Raw genomic sequence first — 22,780 nt, 5'->3', positions numbered from 1 at the left:
CTAGGACACTGTGGGAAGGGAGCTGAGGGAATAAGACTTTGACCTCAAACTCTCCCCATCTCTGGCCAGTGGCTCCCACCGGCTAAACAGAACTAGGAGCCAGAGGGCAAGGGGCATATTGAAGAAATCAATAAGTCAGCCTCTTGCCACACAAATGGGAGAGAAGAGTGGTGGCTGCACATCTGAGGTAGAAATGGAAAATATTCAGCACTGGGTATTAGGTAATATTGTGGAACTCTGGCTAAATTTTTTGGAGTGAAAAAATGGTACTCTAGTAATGAAAAAAAATATTTTGATGCACATTAAAATATTTACCAGCAAACTATGATCTGTAAGTATCCTTTAAATTATTTCAGCTTAGGGGCACCTGGGTGGCTCCGTCAATTAAGTGTCTGCCTTTGGCTCGGGTCACGTGATCTCAGAGTCCTGGGATTGAGCCCTGCTGCTTCTTCTCCCTCTTCCCCTCTCCTCGCTCATGCTCTCTCTCAAATAAGTAAATAAAATCTAAACAAAAATTTCAGCTTATTAAAAAAGTGGGAGAGGCTGACAAAACAAAACTGGCAAAAATGGCACTGATTGCTAAAGCGGGCCGTCCATTAATATTCACTACTATTCTCTCCAACTGCAAAATTTTCCATGATAAATATTACATTGAAAAATTTAAATTAAGGCTTCCCAAGCAATGTAGGAAAAATATTGCTTCAGTGGAAAACTATACACTGTGTGGACTCTAGATGACACCCTCTGGATTATCAGATTCTGATTTTATCTAAGCTATGTTGCAACTTTATAAATTGTACATAACTGATAGCAATGGCAAGTAACTCTTGTCTAAAAACATGCAAATTCTGTCCTACCTAGTAGAGTTTCAGTTGGCCTCCTTCCCTCCCTGTGGAAGAAATCACTCTAGTCCCTGTTTGCACATTCATTTCAACACCTTTTATTCCCTACACATGTATGCTGTGTTGATGTCTCCTTCGAACTTGTTACTCTGCTTATAAGTTACATAAAAGCTTTAACACGTGTTCACTTTTATGTTTGCTGGAGTCCTCATTTTACCCCTTTTTTTTTTTTCATAAAGATTTTATTTACTTATTCATGAGACAGAGAGAGAGAGAGAGAGGCAGAGACAAGGCAGAGGGAGAAGCAGGCTCCATGCAGGGAGCCCGATGTGGGATTCGATCCCGGGTCTCCAGGATCAGGCCCTGGGCTGAAGGCGGCGCTAAACCACTGAGCCACCCGGGCTGCCCATTTTACCCCTTTTTGAAAGTTACCTCGTATCAGTGATAAATAGTATTTATGTCCTTCTCGTGAAGCTGAAAGTAAAATAAACGATTTGATATACTCATGAACGATTGTGTGTGAATGAGTAATTAATTGTAAAATGCTTTTAGAGTAAATTGTAAGCTAGTTGTCCAAATATTTGCTAACTTTCCTCATTTTTGTTTCTCATACCACTGGTTCCCAAAACCCCGTTGGAATCTTTGTGCCGGAGGCCTAGCTGGATTTTCAGTAAACACGAGAGCTCATGGAAGTGAAATATGAGCATGGCAAGTTTGAAAACACTTCAAAACAAAAAGCGAGTATCATCTCCTGAAAATCTGTGTTAAGAAAGTCAAGCAAATGACCCCGCTCTAGCATTCCCAGCTCTCCCATCAGAGACCAGTAGCCTTCCTCTGTGTGCTCACAGCACAGTCCCAGTACCTCTTTCATATCAGTTTTCACATTGGATCCTAAACCCTTATGCCAATAGCTTTGCATCTCACTCCAAGTAAAAATCAAGACTTGGGGTCTCTGTCTCTCATTTATAGTGTTTTCCGTTGGATTCTGATTATTTACTGTAATGGCTTCCCAGCTCCCCCAGACTGGAAGTCACAGCCTGCAGCCCTGCAAACCCAGATATCCCTGGGCCAGCTTCCTCACCTCTTCTGGGTGTTGATCCAAACATCCCTGTAGGTGCTATCCCTCTTCATTGCTTTGTTTCCCCACAGCACTTACCACTCTCTCTCATGCCATATTCTGTCACTTATTTATCTTGTCTATTGCCTGTCTCCCTCCACGAGAATGAAAAGTCCCCAAAGACAGGGGTTTCTCTGTTTTGTTCACAGGTGTAGCCTCTGCACCTTGAACAAAGTCTGGAAACAGTAGCAACTCAGTAATTATTCTTTTAATAAATGAAATGCTTGTCTCATTGCTCTCACCTAAGGGCAAAGATTGGGCTTTATTTTTTTATTTTTAAAAAGATTTTATTTTATTTATTCATGAGAGACACACACACACAGAGAGAGAGAGAGAGAGAGAGAGGCCGAGACACAGGCAGAGGGAGAAACAGGCTCCATGCAGGGCCCCCCAACGTGGGACTTTATCCCAGGTCTCCAGGATCACGTCCTGGGCCAACGGCGGCGCTAAACCACTGAGCCACGCAGGGATCCCCAAGATTGGGCTTTATTTGTGCAATTCTAGCATTTATGTGGCACATGGTACATATTCAGTAAGAGTCTCATGGATTCCCCTGGGAGACCCAGGTCAATTCTAGGGTGGCTGCAATGGTAGATATCAGGGAAAGCCAATTAAACAACCTTTCTGGTTTCCGTGTTATTTCCCTGACTCATCATCACCTGGGATGGCATAGATGAGGTCAGACATTTCTGGACTGTCCACTGAAAGACTAGACATGGTGGTGCAGGGTAATGGGAGAAGTATATGGTGTTTACAACTTAATTTTTTTTTTGGCACTTGCTAGACATTCATTTATATGTCACTAATAGGATAAAGTTTGAAGAACAGAGAAGACTGCCTGGATTTGGTGGAAGGGGCAGAGAGTAGTGATTTTTTTTTAAAGATTTTATTTATTTATTCATGAGAGACACAGAGAGAGGCAGAGTCATAGGAGCCCGATGTGGGTGGGACTCCCTCCTAGAACCCAGGATGACACCCTGAGCTGAGCGGCAGGTGCCCCAGCACTGGGACATCCAGGGGCCCGGGGTGGTGAATTCTTAGGGTGGCCTTATGGAGTGTGCAGTTTAGAGGGCACTGTGGGAATACAGTGTGAGGTGGAGAGTCAGCGTGGAGCACCCGTGAGAGCGAGGAGGGCGGCTCAGCGAGGAGTGCGCCGGTGAGTGGTTAAGGCTCCTTCAAGGTCTGAGGTAAGAAAGAGAAAGAGAAGGAGAGAAAGGAAGAGGAAGGAAGGAGGAAGGAGGAAGGAAGGAAAAGAAGAGAAAGAAAGGAAGGAAGCGAGAAGGAGGGAGGGAGGAAGGACAAGAAGAAAAGGAAAGAAACGAGGAAAGAAGGAAAAAGGGAGGCTTGGGAAGGAAGGAAAAGCAAGGGGAGGAGGAGGGGGAGAGGCAGAGAAAGCGGGAAGGTAGAAGAAGGGAAGGGGGAGAAAAGGCTGCGAAAACTTTTCTATCGGAGTGTGTGAGTGTGTGTGTGAGTGTGTGTGTGAGTGTGTGTGTGAGTGTGAGTGTGTGAGTGTGTAAGGCCGTCCCAACTAGCCGCCAGGCGTGTAGGCACACCGGCTTCCCGACACCTTCGGTCCCGAACACCACCACCTCCCTGACCCGGGAAAGGAAAGGCGGGGTGCGGAGGGGCGGGGGGCGGGGGGCACGAGGGGGGCGGGGGGCGGAGGGACGAGGGGGGCGGGGGGCGGGGGGCGGGGGGGGCGGCGCCCGGGGCTTCCCTGCGGCGGGGCCGAGCGCGGCGCACTGCGCGGGGCGGGCATGGCCGAGACGCGGCCGGGGCCGGCGGCGGGGCTGGCGCTGAGCGCGCTGCCCGACCACTGCCCGCTGCTGCAGCCCAGCCTGGCGGAGCTGCGGCGCCGGGCCCGGGCGGCGGGGGCCCCGCGGTCGCCGCTGCCGCTCACCGACGCCTTCCTGCTGCGCTTCCTGCGCGCCCGGGACTTCGACCTGGAGCTGGCCTGGCGGGTAAGCGCGCTCCCCTCCCCGCGGCGGGGCCCGACCCCCGGGACCCCCGGGACCCCCGGGACCCCCAGGACCCCCGGGACCCCCGGGACCCCCGGCGCGGCGCGGCGCGGCGGGTCTCGGGCTCAGCCGCGGAATCGCGAAACCCGCCGAAGGGCTCCGGGCTGGGGGTGCCTCTCCCGTCCCCGGTGAGAGAAGACAAAGCAGCGGCGGCGAGGGGGGAACCCGGCCCCGCCACATCCCAGCAGATCTCTCCGCGCGGGGCGGGGAGGATGAAGCTGCCGGGAGCACTGAAGGTCGAGAGCCAAATGCCAGCAAAGTAGCGCCATCATTACTGATAATAATTCCCAAGTGTCGGGGCGGCAAAGCAGTCCAGGACATTTTGGGTGAAAAGATGTGCGATAAGGTGGTTCTCTTGTGTTTCCAGGTACGTTACAGGTGGTTGAGGGCCGGGAGGATAGGAAGGCAGGAACCAAACATTGGGATGGAACCTTGAGCTCCTGTCCCTTCGAAGCTCGGCATCCTCCTCTGTGAAATGTTAGCGAGAGAGCCTACCACCGATTGATTTCCAGGATTGCGCATTAACCAGCCTCACGGAACGATACGTACCCAGCAGAGCCTGACCCAGCAGAGCCTGACATACGTAATGCAATCGGGCCCTGAACCTGGTCTAGCCCTTTCCCTAGCGGAGCGGCGTACTCAGTGCAAGGACGGAGATGGGAGGCAGGCAAAGTACCATGGTGCAGAACAGTGACATGACCCAGTAGGAGTGTTGTTGTTGTCGATAACTGATTTTTTTTTTTTTTTGAAAAAAGACTCTATTTATTTAATCTTGAGAGCCACACAGAGAGAGGCAGAGAGGTAGGCAGAAGGAGAAGCAGACTCCCTGCGGGGAGCCCTGTGAAGGAGGGACTCGATCTCAGGACCCTGGGATCAGGACCTGAGCCAAAGGCAGACACTCAACCACTGAGCCAACCAGGTGTCCCTGATAACTGATTTTTAATGGAAAAAACTAAAGAGCATGGGTGATTTAAAAAAAAAATCATCAGCAGTAAAGAGTGCAAAGTATGTTTCTAAAAGTAACTTTATAAAGGAAAAAAGTTCCCCATCCCAAACCTTCATTTTGCTAGTGATCTACCCAGAAGCAGTTTTACTGTTGTTACCTGTTTATCTTTCTAGATATTGTCTGTGCTCGTACAAACACATGTATGTGTTTTACAGTTGGCCTTGGTTATTTTTGTTTGCTTTTACCTCATTTATCATAGAGATCAGCCTATTCCCCTCTGTGTGCTACATCTTACTCTTTTGGGGGCTGTATACTATTCCATTGTATGGATTTATTATATCAAAATTTATTAACCAGCCCCCTCTTATTGGATATGAGTTGTCCTCAGCCAATGGCAATGCCCACGCATGCTGTTCTTTCCTTCATTCCAATGATTATTTTTTGAACTCTTCCAATTTGCCTGGCAGTGCACAAAATGCAATAAACAATATCTGTCACCAACTGGATATTGTAGTATCTCCTTATACATTTGTCTTCACATTTTTTTTTAATTTATGATAGTCACACAGAGAGAGAGAGAGAGAGAGAGAGAGAGGCAGAGACATAGGCAGAGGGAGAAGCAGGCTCCATGCACCGGGAGCCCGACGTGGGATTCGATCCCGGGTCTCCAGGATCGCGCCCTGGGCCAAAGGCAGGTGCCAAACCGCTGCGCCACCCAGGGATCCCATACATTTGTCTTCGTGCAAAAATAGGAATATATCTTTGTAAGTTCAACCTATATAGTTGCTGGATGAAGTGAGGTTTGCATTTCAGTGTTGACAAATATAACTGTATTTCAAAGGGTTTGCACTAATTTTATGACTTTTGTTATAAAATGGTGCCTCTTTCTCTGTATTATCACCTGTATTGTACGATAAAACATTATGATCTGTGTCAACCTGCTTGATGAGAAATTGGTTCTTGTTATAATATGCATTTATTTAATTATAAATTAGATTAAACATCTTTCATATATTTAAATTTATAAAATTATTTTCCAGTTAACTGTTCTTACCATTTGTTAATTTTCTTCCATTTTGTTCACATAAAATACACATTTTCTTATTCATAAAATGTCTTTATGTATAAAGAAAATAACCCTTTGCCCTAGTTGTCTTTTGACATTGCTTGGGTATTTTTTTCTATGCCTAATTTAACCATTTTTATGTAATCACATATATCAGTTCTTTGATAAGCTCTTCTCTCCAAAATTTTTTCTAGTAATTTATGACTTTTTATTTTTTTATTTTTATTATTTTATTTATTTTTATTTTTATTTTTTTAAATATTTTATTTATTTATTCATGACAGACAGAGAGAGAGAGAGAGGCAGAGACACAGGCAGAGGGAGAAGCAGGCTCCATGCAGGGATGGATGGATGCATGGATCTCCATATCACACCCTGGGCTGAAGGCGGCGCTAAACTGCTGGGCTACCGGGACTGCCCTATTATTTATTTTTTAAAAAGGTTTTATTCATTTATTCATGAGAGACAGAGGCAGAGGAAGAAGTAGTCTCCATGCTGGGAGCCCGACGTGGCACTCTATCCCGGGACTCCAGGATCATGCCTGAGCCAAACCAGGGATCCCAATGACTTCTCTTTTTAATGTTGGAGTTGCTAACCTATTGGGATTCATTTTGATGCCAAGAATGAAATAGGAATCTGATTTCATTTTTGTCAGATGGCTACTCAGTTATCCTGACCCACTGGGATTTATTTTGATGTTAGGAATGATATAGGAATCTGATTTTATTTATGTTTTGTCAGATGGCTACTCAAGTATCCTCATACCCAAGTATGAGTAACAAACTAATATTTACTCAGTAATTACTAAATATAAAGACACTCTTAGGTCCTATGAGAAGTGCAGTTTAAATGAGGCATTAAACATATAAATGCATAGAGGTAACTAATAATAAAAGAAGTGTGCAATTCACTGATTTCATTTTAGCTGCTTTTCAAAAGTAATGTCTAAATACAAGAAGAAATAAAATTTACCTCCAGCATCTGTTATATGTATTATTGTCTGTATTCTTTATTTTCCTGAATTGTTTACATCATGTCCTTGAGGAACTGGTTAGCAAGGCTGTCTAAATCCCCTGGATAGGGATCAAGTTTCTGTCTGTGAACTCTTTGCCTTACTTTTCTGCCAACTGGATAGGAAAAGGAAAGGTTGAGTGTGAAACTTTTTTTTTTTTTTTGTCAATTTCCTCCATAAAAGAAGCTAATTCAACTCAAACTCCCTTATTTATAATGTAAAAGCCCTATAATTTTAGTATATGAAGAAGGCCTTGATAAGCTCGTCAATTACAATGAAATTTCTCATTCTAGTTTTTGTATTTGAAGTTATAATGAATTATTGAGGTTTTTATGATTCTAATAGCTTATAGCATACCAGGTATCTTGGTAAATAGTGTTTGTGCAGATTATCTCATTATTTTCTCATTTTAGAAGACATTGTGACGGAGACAGTAATTAGTCCAAAAATCAGTAAGTGGTGGAGTTAGGGATTTGAACTTGGGCTGAACTCTGCAAAGCCTGTGCTCCCAAGTATACTGCACTTGCCCCTTCTGTTTAAAACAGTGAACATAAAATGGCCAACTGTTAACCTGTCTGTTCCACATATTCTAGTGAATTCCTGTGTTTTATAAGTGACTAGTTCAGTTTCTTCTGTTTTTGCTCCGTGTGGCAAGTTTTTTATCCTTTAAATATTTTTATGGTTTCCCCAAAGTCTTCTTTGAGGCTTTCAAAAATCCATTGACTCTTCCTATAGGTTCTTTTGTAAAATTTATCTTATCACATGTCAGTTTCAGTGACTCTGCTCCTGATAGTTACTGTGTAACTTCTCTGAGCTTTAGTATTCTTATCTGTAAGCTGGAGTAACAATATTTACCTCTCAGGATGGTTGTGCGAAGGAATTGAAATAATGCCATCAAACCCTGTAGAAGCAGCACAACTATAGTTGTACTTCATTTGAAAGTGCATGAAAAATGTCAGAGGCAAAGCATAGTTAAAATAAACCATAACTTTTTACTTTTATTTTTTCCTAATTGTAGCAAAACAGGTGCCTTCCAGTAATGAAAGTTCACTTGCCAATTTTTTTTGTTGTTGTGGACTTTTGATGATTTGTTTGAGAATTGCTCAGTAGCAGTTTACATCATTTATGTAACTTATTTATGTCAGCCAAGTTTATGTCAGTGGAAGAGTAATGATCAAAGATCCAGGTTTAGATATTTCAATTTGCAAAAGTTAAATGTCAAAGGCATGAGAGTGATTTGTGCAACTTTATGACAGTCAGGTTTTCAAGTATGTGAATTCAGCTGGGTTACTCATGCATTAATTTATTCTTTCATTTACCATTTGTACCTAACTCCTGGGTGCCCAGCACTCTGTAGAGATAAATAAGTTGAGGCCCCTGCCCCTGTTACCTAAAAGATCCCTTTTAATGAAGCTACAACTTCTGTGATTCCATGGGAGACTAAAATTGTTATTTTTACAAGGGAGCTAATATGCCGCTTCTAGCATTTTGCTTGAATCAGAATTAAAAGGACTATTTTATATCTGAGGAACTATCAAACACTCATTCTGATGTCCTCTAAGACAGGAGGAGGAAGAGAAACTCATAGAGTAGAATGCGTATATCAGAATCTACAATGTACCTTTTGTTCTTTCTGCTTTTGGAAATTGCTATTTAGGTCACCAACTATTTTGTTGTTGGCTAATTTATGGACGCTTTTCGTTCTTACCTCTCAGTTTTCTTTAACTCATGTCATTCTCTTTTTAAAAAGAGTTCAGAAAAGTTTATTAAATGAAGAACCGAGAGGGAGAAAGACAGAAAAAGAGAAAGTTAGAAAGACACCATCACTGGAGAGAGAGAGGAGGGGGGCCCGGCGGCACACAGAACTTTTTCCTCCCTTCTGTGCACCATCGTGCACCATGTCGCTTCTCCTACAGTCCAGCCAGCTTTTCTCTTTCGTCAGTCATTGCCAGCCATTAACATTGCCCAAGGTTGGGATTTTCACCCTTTACTTGGGTTTTAAATTTGTATTTGTAGTTTCTCCTCCAGATCATTAGGATTTTGTGATCAGACCTGTCATGTTTATTCCAATGACTCTCCCTTCCTTTCATCGAAACTTCCATTCCCCAGTGCTAGTAGACCTCTTTAAACTCAAAACAAGCATATTGTTGGGGTGCCTGGGTGGTGCAGTCACTTAAACATCTGATTCTTGGTTTTGGCTCAGATACTGATCTCGGGTTTCTGAGATCCAGCCTTGCACCAGGCTCCATGCTCAACATGGAGTTTGCTTGAGATTCCCTTTCCTTCTCCCTCTGCCCCTCCTGCTTGTACTCTTTTTCTTTCTTTACAACAAAACAAAACAAAAACCCCAAACATATTGCCACTTTACAAAAATTGAGAATGCTGAAAATTGTGAAAAGGAAAATTAAACCATAATAAACTTTAAATGCATAATTTGATTTTAGTATTCTCCACAATATACAGGCAATATCTGTATTACTTGTAAATGCAGAGTAACCATTATTGGTGGTTCTCTTAAAATAAAAAGAAAACAGGATTCCTTCAGGCCATACTTTGCCAAGACCTACTATCCAGACATACTGTTTCACTTGGAAGCATACCACTATTAACAAAGTTGATTTTTGTTGTTTATCTATTAGTAGACAGTATAGCAGTGGTCTAGAGATGTTCCGTTGTACCTTTGGCTTAGCTCTTTTTTGTAAGAAAGAAAATAAAACAAAAAAAAATTTAGTTATCTGTACAAAAACCTGCACTAATATACTCAAATGAGCAATGAATACAAATATCTTTCCCTATTACAACAATAGCAGTGGTCACTGCCACTCATTATGCCCATATATGCTTTATGCTTAACCCTACAAGGCAGATATGGAGGAAACAAGACACAAAGGAGTTAAATATTTATCCAAGATCACACAGGTAATAAATGGTAGGGTCAAGGTTTCTCTGATGAAGCAACCTGGGAATTTAACTTTTCACTGCATAGCATGGCACGTATGATCCAGTTGTCACCAGCAGGTCAGTCCCAAGGAGCACAGGCATTTTATTCTGTTCATGGCTGTAACTCAAGTGCCTACCGGGTGTGTAGAATATTGTAGATCCTCTAAAAATATTTGTAGAGCTAATTCATTTAATTGATTTCTAGTATTCCTGTATCTTCCTTATTTCAGAAAGGAGTTATCTATTGTTGAGTAACAAGTCACTCCCAAGCTTAGTGGCTTAAACCACAACTATTTATTGGTCTGTGATTCTCTAATTTGGGCAAGGCTGAGCAGGGATGGCTCATCTCTGCTCCACACTGCATCAGATGGGAAGTTTGCTGAGACCAGACCAAGATGGACCCTGCTTGTCCAGTGCCTCTTTCCACATAGACTTATTCTTATGTATTTTTATGTATTCTTATGTATTATTTCTTAAGTATTCCTATTCTTATGTGGTTTCTGGATCCCCAAAAGCAGACTCAGAAAGTCCCAGCCTTCCTAAACTAGCACAGTGTCACTTCTGCGGAAGCAAAATATAAGGCCAGCCCACATTCTGGGGGGGCAGGAGTCAACTGGATTCCACCTCGAATGGGACAAATGGCATGTGTTTAGCAGGAGGGGAGGTATTACTGATAGCTGTCTTTGGAGACTATCAACCATAGGAGATGAATGAAAATTATTCAACTTTAAGTTTGTGATGAAGTCTTATCACCTGAGATCCTTGAAGAAGGGAACTTTAATTTTTAAAACTAAAAGGAAAACCTAAAAAACAAAAAAACCCAACCCAGATTAAAAGCCTGACATAATGGATGGTAAGGGCCATACATAATGCCAAGGCTTTGCTACCATTTTTACAAAGTGCTTTACCATGTATGCTCTCTGTAGACAATTTTTATTTTGTTTTTCAGTTGCTGAAAAACTATTATAAGTGGAGAGCAGAATGTCCAGAAATAAGCGCAGATCTATGTCCCAGAAGTATTCTTGGTCTTCTGAAGGCTGGTTACCTTGGAGTCCTGAGAGCCAGAGATCCCACTGGCAGCAAAGTTCTTATTTACAGAATTGGTAAGCCATATACAGCACTATTTTCCTTTTTCTCTCTTTTTTCTTGACCGCCATGTTGAAAAGCTTCCATGAGTCCATATTTAAGAATTTTGCTTTTTAGGTTTTAATTGAGGCTTACTTTAGACTGCAATGTCCCTCAACTATAACAAAACTGGCAATCGTGAGAAAATTAGAAACCAAAAAAATCTTACTTCCATTTTTCCACACAGTCAACTGTATAAACTAAGAGAGAAAGAAAACAGATAAATATGAGGAAAAGGTGAAAAAGATCAAGGTAGAGTGTTTAGAGAATGCTTAGTTGGAAATCCACATAAGAACTCTGAACTGTAAGAACACAAGCTCTGCAAGAGCATGGATTTTGTCTGTTCTGTTATTCATTGTAGCTAACACTGAAACCAGGACCTAGTACATGGTAGGTATTTATTGAATATTTTTGGAGTGAATGGCTAGTTGGATACCACTCAGGGCTGAGGAGCTCGTTCCCTGGGAAAGGGGGAGGTCCGGGGGAAAGCAGCACCCCTGGGGTGTTGAAGACACTATATTCCACATACCCCTCTTGTCACAGCATCCCCTTTGCACTGTGAGATCTTCCTAGTCTTTCCTGTAGACTGGCGACTGGCCCTTTCTTAGACCTGTGTATGATTAAAAATGGGGTGTAACAAAGGACTCACACTGCTGCCAGCATCCTCTAGTGGCCCAGGTGAAAGGACAAAGATAACCAACGTTTTTAGGAGGAGAATCTTATGAATTATAATCTTACATAAACTTTTATACCCATAAATATTCAAGGGAACTTTAGAATAGTTATAGATTTGCTTTTCCTACTTGATTATAGATAAGATACCTGCCTGTAAACTCAGCTGTTTATGATCTTGCAAGAAGGCACTGCATTTAATTCTTTAGGGTATCAGAAGTAGACCGATTCCATTTTTTTTGCTTCAGCTTATGTGTCAAATACAATTGGGCCAGTCATGAAGTCACCGTCCATAAACAGACATCCCAATGTCTGCCTTGTCCTTTTAGGAAGATGAATGAAGGTCTCTGAGTTCTTTAGGGATAGAGGTGCCACAGTGAAGATAGTATCTATGTTTTATGTAGCAAGTAAACATATATTGTATGAAAATATGGTATATCCAGTTTGAATTTGAATTTCAGATAAACAGGATATAATAAGTGTGCCCCATGCATACTAAAAAGTTATTTGTGGTTTACCTGGAATTCACCTTTAACAGGATGTCTTATATTTTATCTAGCAATGCTACTTAAAGGCACAGGAACATAATACTGAAACTTGTATTAATGGGGGGGGGGGGGGACTCTTTCCTGCAAGTGTCCTGGCTCTGTACTGCCTGGTGGGAGTTTTTTCACGTTTGTTCATAAATTACCTGGGGCAAGTTACGAATTAAAAATGACACCTTCCTAGTGAAAAAGCAAATATGCTACTTTGATCATAAATACCTTAAAACTGGGGACACCTGGCTGGCTCATTTGGTGGAGTGTGCGACTCTTGATCTCGGGGTTGTGAGTTCGAGCCCCACGTTGGGTATAGAGATAGTTTAAAAATAAAAGCTTTATAAATACATACATACATACCATAACACTGAGTTCATACTGTTCTATTGCTTAGAGAGAGGGTTTCTTGTGGTACATTAACATTTAAGTACACTGTTTAGCTAAAAGAGATTTTTTTTAGGAAGTATTTTATTTATTTATCCATGAGAGACAAAAAGAGGCAGAGACATAGGAAGAGGTAGAAGCAGGCTCTGCCTGGGGAGCCCGACGTGGGACTCGATCCCAGGACCCCGGGATCATGACCTGAGCCAAAGGCAGACGCTTAACCACTGAGCCACCCAGGTGCCCCTAAAAGAGATTTTAAAATCAGGAAAACATGAAGATTTAGTGATGGTCAGAATAGAAGAGCATGCAGCAAATTTCCTGTGTGTTATGTAGAATAAGATGTTTTATTCTGCGGTGAAAAGGAAAAACTGAGAAGCAGTTTAGGAGTAAAATGAAAGAAGAGGATAAAGATTTATAAATTACCTAATATAATTGAATTAATGGGAGAAACTAAAAAAGGAAATCTGTGGTAGAGGTTTTCAGTAGAACATTAGCATAATCACTTTTCCCTAGGTACCATCTCTGCAGTGAAAGCAGTGAGAAAATGCAGTCCATCAGGGCAATACAAGGTGAAACCCAGTTTTTGCCATTATTAGCCTACAAACCAGAGGATATAATTGTATGCCTCTTGGGACTACTATCCTGCAGTAGCAAAAATAAAATGTAACAACAAGTATTAAGCTTTGACCTACAGGACATCGCCCAGTCTGGAATTGCAGCTCTACTACGTTCTAGCTACATGGGAAGCTACGTACCTGTAACCCCACCTTTTCATCTGTCAGAGGCACAGTAAAAAAGTATCTCACGGGGTTGCTGTGAGCATTAAATCTTGTAATATACGGACGCCTGGGTGGGTCAGTGGTTGAGCATCTGCCTTCAGCTCAGGGCGTGATCCTGGGGTCCTAGGATCGAGTCCCACATCCACGCAGGGAGCCTGATTCTCCCTCTGCCTGTGTCTCTGCCTCTCTCCTTGTCTTTCATGAATAAATAAATAAATAAATAGAATCTTAAAAAAAAAACTCGCAATATATATGAAATATAATTAGGACATTACCTGACATATAAAAACAATAAATGTTAAATAGATGCTGGAAAGGGAATTAAGACATATTTTTCTTTTGCCTTAAAGGAGCTTATTAGTTAGAGTCCAGAGCAGCGCTATCCAGTAGAATTTTCTATGATGATGAAATTGTTCTACAATAGTCACTAGTCACATGTGGCTATTGAGCACTTGAAATGTGGCTTTGGCAACTAAGAAATTGAATTTTTAATTTTACTTAATGTGAATTAGTTTACATTTAAATAGCCACTTGTGGCTAATGGCTACCCTACTGGATGGCACAGGTTTAGACAACTCTGTTGGTGAGCTCAGAAATTTATGCCAGTAACTATTTTCTTAACTGCAGGCTTTTAATCATTCAGCTCACATTTTTTACCATTGTGGCTTTCTGCCAGTGTCTAAAGTAGTATAGTATATTTGAGCTGGGTTATCCATGAAATGATTACTCAAATTCTTACCAGGCAACTGAGACTCTTAAAAAGCAAAGCGCAATCCCATTGTGCCTTTTTGGGAATACTTCTGATTGTCTCTATTTTCAAAAATTTCCTTGCTAGTAGACACTCCCCATCAACATTTAAATCTATTACGTGTCAGCCATCCAAAAACAAAGCAAAAACTCCTCCTCAATCCCACAAGATCCTCCAGCCTCCAGCCTAGCCATCTCTCTACTCCTCATTCTCAGCCAAACATCTCTAATTATTGATATTCACCATCCATATTTTCACAGTTCCTCTTAATCCACGTTGGCCTATTTTCACTCCCTCTTCTATGCTGAAATCATCAGTGACCTTCTTTTCACCAAATCTAATGCACATAGTTAGTTCTGTTTTACTTGATCTCTCAACACAGCAAACCACTTCCCGTTTCTTGAGATATCCTCTTCCCTTGGCTTTTCTGATGCCACATTCTCCTGATGTTTTCCTGACTTTAACTGGCTACTCTTTCTGAGTCTCCTCTGCCGGCACCAGTTGTTTTACTACCTTTTAAATGCTGATTTTCTTTAGAAAATTGGCCTCAGCTTCCTCTTCTTATGCAACTTTCTACATAGACCTAAGATGATCCCCGTCACAGGCTGTCATGAAAGTACAAACTCAGATTTCTGTCTTCACTCCACTATCTCCTCCTGTCCCCAGGGGTCCAAACAAGCATCTCCATATTCCAACTGTGTCCAATAGGATGGCTCTCACTCACCATTTTTACATGTCCAAAACTACTTATGATCTTTTCCTCCCAAAACATTTCTCTTCCACTGTTTCCAATCTCAGTAAATGGTACCACCATTCTACCCAGTTGTCCAAGCCAGACACTTTGGTATTTTGAAACTTTACCATTAATCATGAATCTTCCCCCCCACCCCTTTTCATTTGTCTCCTTAGGCACTCCACGGAACCTTCAGTATGAAGACTTGGATTTTTTTTCAGCCTTGGAACATTTTTCTCTACTGTTACTCCTCTTTTCCCTCTTCCCTATTCTCTGCATTATTATCTTCCAGAACTCTAATTAGTTGGATGTTGAAACTTCTGGAGCCAGCTGCATGTCTTTAGCTGCATGAGTCTTTTGATGCATACATTTCAACATGTGGGTCTTTTCAGAGAACTCCTCAGCTTGGTATTCCAAACCATTATCCACCCACTGATTGTCTTTTCTGCCATTTGTCCCATCAACTGAGATTTGCTTTGAATTATCTTTTTGTTGTTTCCAAGATCTCAACTAATTCTTTCAAATAATAAATAACCTGTTCTTATAATAATAACCTTCATTACCCTTTTGTTCCCTCACTGAAACTGTTTTGCTTTTTAACGTTTCTTGCTCTATTAACCGTTGGTTTTAGTGCTTTTGTCTATTGAGTGTGGGTCCCCTCTTCTTTTTATTTTTAGAAATGTTGTAATGCTTAGTGGATGTGTATCTTTCAAGATCACCTGTTTGCCTATCCATTACTGTCATTCTGCTTGCCCTGGCCTGCCCAGGGATGGTGGGGGAGGGGAGGACAAGAATGTTGGTAATTCTTCATTGTTTCCCCTGGGTGTGGGCAGCTACTGGAGTGCTTCCCTGGCTCTTTTCCAAAGCCCACACTTACTCTTCTGGTCTGTACAGACCTGACAGCTATGTGCTGTTGCCACTGAGGCGTGTTTGACACATCAGCCTGTCAGTCTGCTCTTCATCCATTTCCCTTTAGCAACCTCCGGTTAGTGTAAGGCCCTCTTTATAATGCTTTATCATGCAAAAGCCATTGCTTTTCCCATTTCCAAAACCTCGGAGCTGGGAGCATAGCTAGGGGTATTTTCATCTTCAGCCACAACCCCTCTCCTGCTTATTTTGGGCTATAGTTTCATCTGGCACTCAAATCCAGCCTGCATTCATTCTCTTCTCCCCCATGCTTTTAAAAATCTGTTCTTTGCTAGGGATCTGAGGATGGGGGGAAAAACAGGAACATGTTTTTGGACCACCAATTTGATCCTTTATTCAATCCATGATCTTGACATGTTTCTATTTCTACTGATCTTTTAAGTCTCAAAAGAATTAGTTTCCTTTTGTAAATCTTCCTGAGTCTTTACATTATGCTGAGATGTGCTATTTTTAAATTTTTTTTAGCACAATGGGACCCAAAAGTTTTCACAGCTTATGATGTTTTTCGTGTAAGTCTAATCACATCCGAGCTTATTGTACAGGAGGTAGAAACGCAACGGAATGGTATCAAGGCTGTCTTTGATCTAGAAGGCTGGCAGTTTTCTCATGCTTTTCAAATTACCCCATCTGTAGCCAAGAAGATTGCTGCTGTTCTTACAGTAAGTGTATATTTTAAATCCTTGAGATACTAACTCCAAATAATAGATTTGAATTTAGTTAAATGTTCAACAAAGCAACAGGATAGAACATTTATTAGAAAATTAAATAACTTTTAAATGATACATAGAATTCAATAATGCTAAGAGGAAATAAAGTGTTATTAATTCACAAAAGAATGTTGCAAGAAACTGTAAATATGTTCAAAATTAGTAACCATTTGAACAATAATATGATAGCTTTCTCTTTCTGATGTTAAAATTTTCTTCCTAAATCAAAAGATTGTCTCAAAACAATATTTATAGCAATGGTATAACAAAATGTTACATTCTTGGTAGGTATAAGTTGATACAGTTCTTTCAGAAATTAAAAGGTTTTTAAGATGGCCATCATCTTTGATATAGTAATTATACTTTTGGGGACCTAGCCAAGGAATTTTCTGAAATATGGTAAAGACTTCATATATAATAATAATAGTAGTTTACCCTGTATCAGGTACTTTGCTAAGTATCTCAAGTGCATTACCATTTAATGGCCAAACAATCCTATGGCTATTATTTTTCCCATTTTACAGGTTAATTAACTATGTCAGAGGGGTGACATAGGAATGCTCAGGCATACACATTTTGTCAGCAGTGAAGTAAGAAGTCCAGTTTAGGTCATCTGAATATGAGTTGTGTTTATAACCACCATTGCCTTCTATAAATATAGTTACTATAGCATCAATTTTCATAAGTGAAAATTAGGAATAGCTTATTTGTCTAGAAACAGGGAAATGGTTAAATTATGGCAAATCCATTTGATAGATTATTGCAACAATATGATATGTACAAAAACTGTATTATGTCAGTGAAGCAAATGGTGCAAATTACTTAGGGAGCATATTGGCAATTATGTTTAAAATAAAATTATTCATAGAAAGAACCTGGAAGGAAAAGCTCCAAATTGATAACACATCTGTAAAAGCCATGCATGGGGAAAAAAAAAGAATTTTGCATGTGAAGATCTTGGTGGGAGAAATCTCTATGTTAACACATTTTGGGTAGGAAAACTATTGAAGTGTTTTTTTAAAATTCTTAACTTTTTAAATTTTCTAAATAAACCTATCTTACTTTGATATGAAAGATTTACACCTATGTCAAAAGTTTAAAAGTGTGTTTACTATTCCTTCAACTTCACTGAAATTTTGTTTCTCAAAATAAAAATGAGGGTAAAATGGTTAAGTATAAAATATCCAAATGACTCATTGGTTCCTTGAAAGAACATTTATACATAATTGGGGAAAATACTTTCCATGTCTTACTTACAAAAGATGCAGGTCTTTTTTATAAAACTTTGCCTAAGCTATAAGGTGAAACCTTTTTTAGAGATCTTTACTTAATCTAGTGACTATGAACTGTAAAGCAGACTATTTTGTTCTTGGAGTAAATAATTCTGAAAATAAAATCCCACTTTAGGTACTGCGCTAAGTATAGCAGGTGTTCAGAAAAGGAACTGGTCAATAGGAATATTTGTTGATCTATGCTTTGTTCTTAATACTGTCTTTCTTTATTTTCAAAAGGATTCCTTCCCATTAAAAGTTCGTGGTATCCATTTGATAAATGAGCCGATAATTTTCCATGCTGTCTTTTCCATGATTAAACCATTCCTGACTGAAAAAATTAAGGAACGGGTGAGTAAAACCTATTCAAGTCACTATTCTTCTGTCCCAAATGTCCCAATACTTTTTTACTTACGGATTGCATTATTACCTCCTCTCCCCACAATTAACCCAATGTTTTGAGTACCTAACAAACCATTTTTATAAATTAAAATTTCTTTTTAATTTTGAAAAATCAAGATAGGCTGTGGGGAAATAGCCTCTCATTCACTGAAGTGGGAGTGAAAACCGGCTATTCCCTATAGAGGGCAGTGTGGTAATAGTTATCAAAATCGCAGCCTTTGCACATCTGGGATTTTATCCCACCAATGTACCAGCACATAAACAAAATTACATATACAAGAGGATTCATTGCAGCAAAAGATTGGAAACCACCAAGTGTTCATCATTAGGGAACTGATTAAATAAACAGATACATCAACACAATGGAATACAATAAGATTTTCATGATGTAAAGTGAAATTTAAAAATGAAGAGTAGTTTTTTTTGTCTGACATCTTTTGGGAAAAAAAGGAAAGAAATCAGAATCTCTAGTTATATTTGCATTAAAAGGGTATATAAGAAAGTGACCTAACTATATGTAATAGAATAGAGGTATGGATGGGGTGGATGAGGTTTGAATAGGGACCAAGGCATCTCATTATGTATCTTTTATCTTGTTTTGATATCTAGTCATATGAATGTATTCTCTGTGCAAATAAAAATAAATGTATTTAAATTAGACATGCATAAATGAAAACCATAGTCCCAAGGTATGTGACTAATATCATGTTAGTTAAAGTAAAGAAATTTGATGTTTTTTTTTTTAAGATTTTATTTATTCATGAGAGACATAGAGGGAGAGAGAGAGAGGCAGAGACACAGGCAGAGGGAGAAGCAGGCTCCACGCAGGGAGCTGGATGTGGGACTCGATCCCAGGTCTCCAGGATCAGGTCCCGGACCGAAGGTGGTGCCAAACTGCTGAGCCACCCGGGCTGCCCCTGATGGGGTTTTTTGGTTTTTGTTTTTACATATCCTGTGGAGCCTTATCTCCGGTGGATATCTAATATCTCTTAGGATTTTTCGAATAAAATCTGAATTCCCAAGAATGGCAACCCCTCTTCTACATTAATCTGTAAAGGATAATTGGAAGAGGTTATCCAGTAGGAATTTCTATCTGTTTTTAAGAAAAACCACACCTATGAAAATGGCCACTCTTCATTCTAGTGTTTTTGGAAAAGTCAGTTTTTGGGGGGCTTTAGTTTTGTCTCTCTCTGCAGTGTAGCTTGATAATAGCTGACCACATTTTATTTAACTCTGAAAGATCTAAAAATAAGTTATTTCTATTTTGGGTTACATTCTGGACAAATAAAAACAAAAACAAATGGAATCTAAATTAATAGAATATAAGCAGAAAAGAAGGAAAAATAAAAAATTGAGAAGGCAGGTGAAGCGTTTCAGCAAAAGGTAATTGACATGAAAGAGATTTGTCAAAATAAGGGAGCAGGGGAACCAGTCCATTCTCTTCCCTTTCAACATTTTGGCACTATCCTGTGAATGTTCTTTCTGAGGAGATAGTGGAATTTTTTTTTTCAATTAGTTGATGATCTTTTAAACATTTCAGAAGAAATCAAGAATTGGGACTGTGAGGTTCTCGAGAACAGGAACCTTGTTTCATTCATCTTTCAATTGTCATATTCTAGCATATAGTAACTGCTTTTAAATAATCATTGAATATATAGATGAACATTTTGCCCTAGCCGTTGGAAGGAGGGCACTTATTTATTTTTAGCAAGATGTACTTTTAGCTGAAAGTTCTAGGTCTTTATTTTAACCTCTTGGCATTATATGATCAATTTTTATAGATTACAGTATTTGAAAATTTAAGGTTCTCAACCATCATAATTGTCTCTTAATTCTGTACTAGCCAAGAGTATCCATCAGCTGTACTACATAAATTACTCACCATATACATAGCTATATGTGCAGATATATGCTTTTAATTCATACAAATGAATACCAGGTAGTATATTTTTATCATCTCTAGAACAGTCTCAGGATGTTAGATATTTTGCTGAGAATCACCTGTTAGGGAATAGAATGTATAAAATAATTTTAGAGTTTTAAAATCTATTTTTGAAAGAGTGTAGAATATCTTTTTATTAAAAAAATATCTTTTTATAAACCCTGTATAGTTATGCAAATACAAATACAAATAAAAACAATATGGTGATTACATTCATAAGCAGCAGAATAGAAATATACATATAATTCTGATATAAGCAGAGAAATAAAAGGCATACTATCTATACATGCTCTGCTATCTTGAAAGTCATTAGAATGCTTTATTTTATGGTACTGATTTTACATTAGAAATGTATCTAATACACTGAACATCTGAGGGAGTATCTTCTAAAACATTTTGGCTATTTCAGATTCACATGCATGGGAACAATTACAAACAAAGCTTACTTCAGCATTTCCCAGACATTCTTCCTCTGGAATATGGTGGAGCTGAATTCTCCATGGAGGACATTTGTCAGGAGTGGACAAATTTTATAATGAAGTCTGAAAATTATCTCAGCAGCATTTCACAGATCAGCGAATGAGAAAAAGTTATTTAATGTGAATGACTTCCTAATTATAAATATGAGTGAGATCCTACCTGGTTATATAAATGAAAGAAAAACAATCGTTTGAACCAATTAATGTTAACGGGTCTGACTGATCTTTTAAAATGTAAAACTCTTCTGACATGAGCAACATGGGTATTTAGGAAACTTCCTGACTTTTTAAACGCATTTTCTTTATCTTTCAAGTAGTTAAATGTAGTACACCTTAAAAGCATAGAAAGGATTCACGATTTTTGTACTTGAAAGTATATCTTTAAGTAGCTGTTTCTGAAGTTTCATTTTCAGCAAGTTATCAGACTACATTGGTTTAGTAATGTATAAGTAATCCAAGAAAATAAGTATTAGTACCAATCAACTGATGATAAAAATCTATTAATGCCCATTTGTTTGGGTGTCTGATTAGATTGTAATTCAGATTAAAATCTGAATATAGTTTTACAGAGTTATTTCTGTGGACCAGCAAGATAGTTCATCTCAGGGAAGTTCTGTTTCAGCATATTTCCACAATAGAAACTTTTGATTGAAGAGTCTGTACACCACAAACTATCATAGATAGCATCTAGAGGTCTTTATATAATTACTCATGTTGATACAACTGACAATCAAAAATAATTTAAGAAATATTCCAGGCATAGCTGATGGCTTCTTAATACTATTTCTGCATTTTCAAATATATCAAGAATGTAATTTTGACTTCAGTTTTTGGTTATTATCATGACATAGAGAATTAGAAATGGAATAATATTTGGAATAATTAGAAATGGAATAATAGTCCTACAGGGACTCTATTTTTAACTGAACAATAACACAACTACACAAAGGAAAGGATATGTTTACATTTTAAAAATCACTGTCAGTTACACCTGGAACTTTTCAGATTATGTATGAAATAATTCTACTTTTACTATATATCAGAGTATTCTAGTCAAATTGTCTAATTTATATTTACTTTAAAAAAACAGTTAAAATGTGCTGTTTGTATGATAGCTTATGTCAAGAATATATCGTTTATTAAGAAAGATACAATGTTAACATAGCTTTCAATTTATGACCATTTTTATAGTGTTTCATAATTTTTTAAATTTTATTTTAAGCTTGAAAATAAAAAAACACAGGGTAAAAATTTGTTTAAACATTTGTTCAGCTTAGTTGAGTTTCAACATTAATCACATAATAGTATCTTTGTGATAAGATGTGTGGAAGGTTTTTTTCTTTATAAGAAAATTATTTTAATCAGATGAGCTGATACTTGTGATTCTCTGTACATATGTCTATGAAAAATTGAGAGCAATTGTGAATGTTCTTTAAAGTACATATTTAATTTTGATTTAGCATTGGGAAGCTAACTTTACATTACATTTTTTTATTAATAAATCAGATCATGCCTGCTTTCTAAAAAATTATAAAATCTTCCTTACAAAATCATATAATTCACAAAATTATATAATTAAAAATAACAGCAGAATAAAATCACTGAAAAAGAATAAACAATAACAACAACAGAAAGCTCTGATTTACTCAGCTTTATTCCTCTGAAGGAGATTTATATCAGAGTTCCATTTCATTTATGTTTGGATAATTAAAACACTTTCTTCTAACTCTGTGAAGCACATGGATCAAGGGTAATATTTAAAAATGTTTTTTAAATGTCATTCACTGGCGAGGACATTAAAAGTAAATAGAATTAAAATATGTCAGTCAACGGAAGTACATTTCAAAAAAAAATGAGACTTTGACTTTTTTTTAATGCAACAATTTACTCTTGAAGAACATTAAAAGAACAATGTGAAATGAGCAGGCAGCTTTATAAGATGGTAAGATTGTCTCTGTTACCTTACTGTGATTGCACCGGAAGTGCCTTTTAGAAGGTTCACTGTAACGTGTTCATTGTGTTACTGAACTGCACAATAACTTTAATACTGCTTAAAAGAAAATAAAGATCTTTCACATAATAGCTGTTTCTTTTTCATTTTTAAATACAAATGTTAGGCATTTGTTTTCAA

The 22,780-nt window shown here is 38.8% G+C and overlaps 1 protein-coding gene and 1 long non-coding RNA gene across 2 annotated transcripts in view; one reads left to right on the top strand and one right to left on the bottom strand.

Moving 5' to 3' along the window:
- Positions 1 to 3,716: 3,716 nt before the first annotated feature.
- TTPA (alpha tocopherol transfer protein) lies at positions 3,717 to 22,729 on the top strand. The gene is made up of 5 exons (XM_025477830.2): positions 3,717 to 3,920; positions 10,891 to 11,044; positions 16,314 to 16,507; positions 18,067 to 18,177; positions 20,580 to 22,729. The coding sequence occupies exons 1-5, from the start codon at positions 3,717 to 3,719 to the stop codon at positions 20,751 to 20,753; spliced, it is 837 nt and encodes a 278-aa protein (XP_025333615.1). The 3' UTR covers positions 20,754 to 22,729.
- LOC118352799 (uncharacterized) overlaps positions 18,489 to 22,780 on the bottom strand; it is a 19,410-nt gene continuing 15,118 nt past the window's right edge. Inside the window, exons 3-5 of the long non-coding RNA XR_004810552.2 lie at positions 20,617 to 20,809; positions 20,111 to 20,229; positions 18,489 to 19,277 (exon numbers count right to left, since the gene is read on the bottom strand). This is a non-coding gene — a long non-coding RNA (uncharacterized LOC118352799). The remainder of the gene's footprint in view (positions 19,278 to 20,110; positions 20,230 to 20,616; positions 20,810 to 22,780) is intronic.

The sequence above is a fragment of the Canis lupus genome, chromosome 29, assembly GCF_003254725.2.
Source record: "Canis lupus dingo isolate Sandy chromosome 29, ASM325472v2, whole genome shotgun sequence".
In the NCBI taxonomy this organism is placed as follows: Eukaryota; Metazoa; Chordata; class Mammalia; order Carnivora; family Canidae; genus Canis; species Canis lupus.
This window is presented reverse-complemented; position numbering and strand designations above follow the sequence as displayed.

What these genes read in the sequence shown, in the direction of transcription:
- TTPA (XM_025477830.2), top strand. Translation starts at nt 3,717, where the DNA reads ATGGCCGAGACGCGGCCGGGGCCGGCGGCGGGGCTGGCGCTGAGCGCG. An exon ending in AGATTGCTGCTGTTCTTACA is followed by an intron (nt 16,508 to 18,066) that starts GTAAGTGTATAT and finishes TATTTTCAAAAG; the next exon opens with GATTCCTTCCCATTAAAAGT. An exon ending in CTGAAAAAATTAAGGAACGG is followed by an intron (nt 18,178 to 20,579) that starts GTGAGTAAAACC and finishes TGGCTATTTCAG; the next exon opens with ATTCACATGCATGGGAACAA.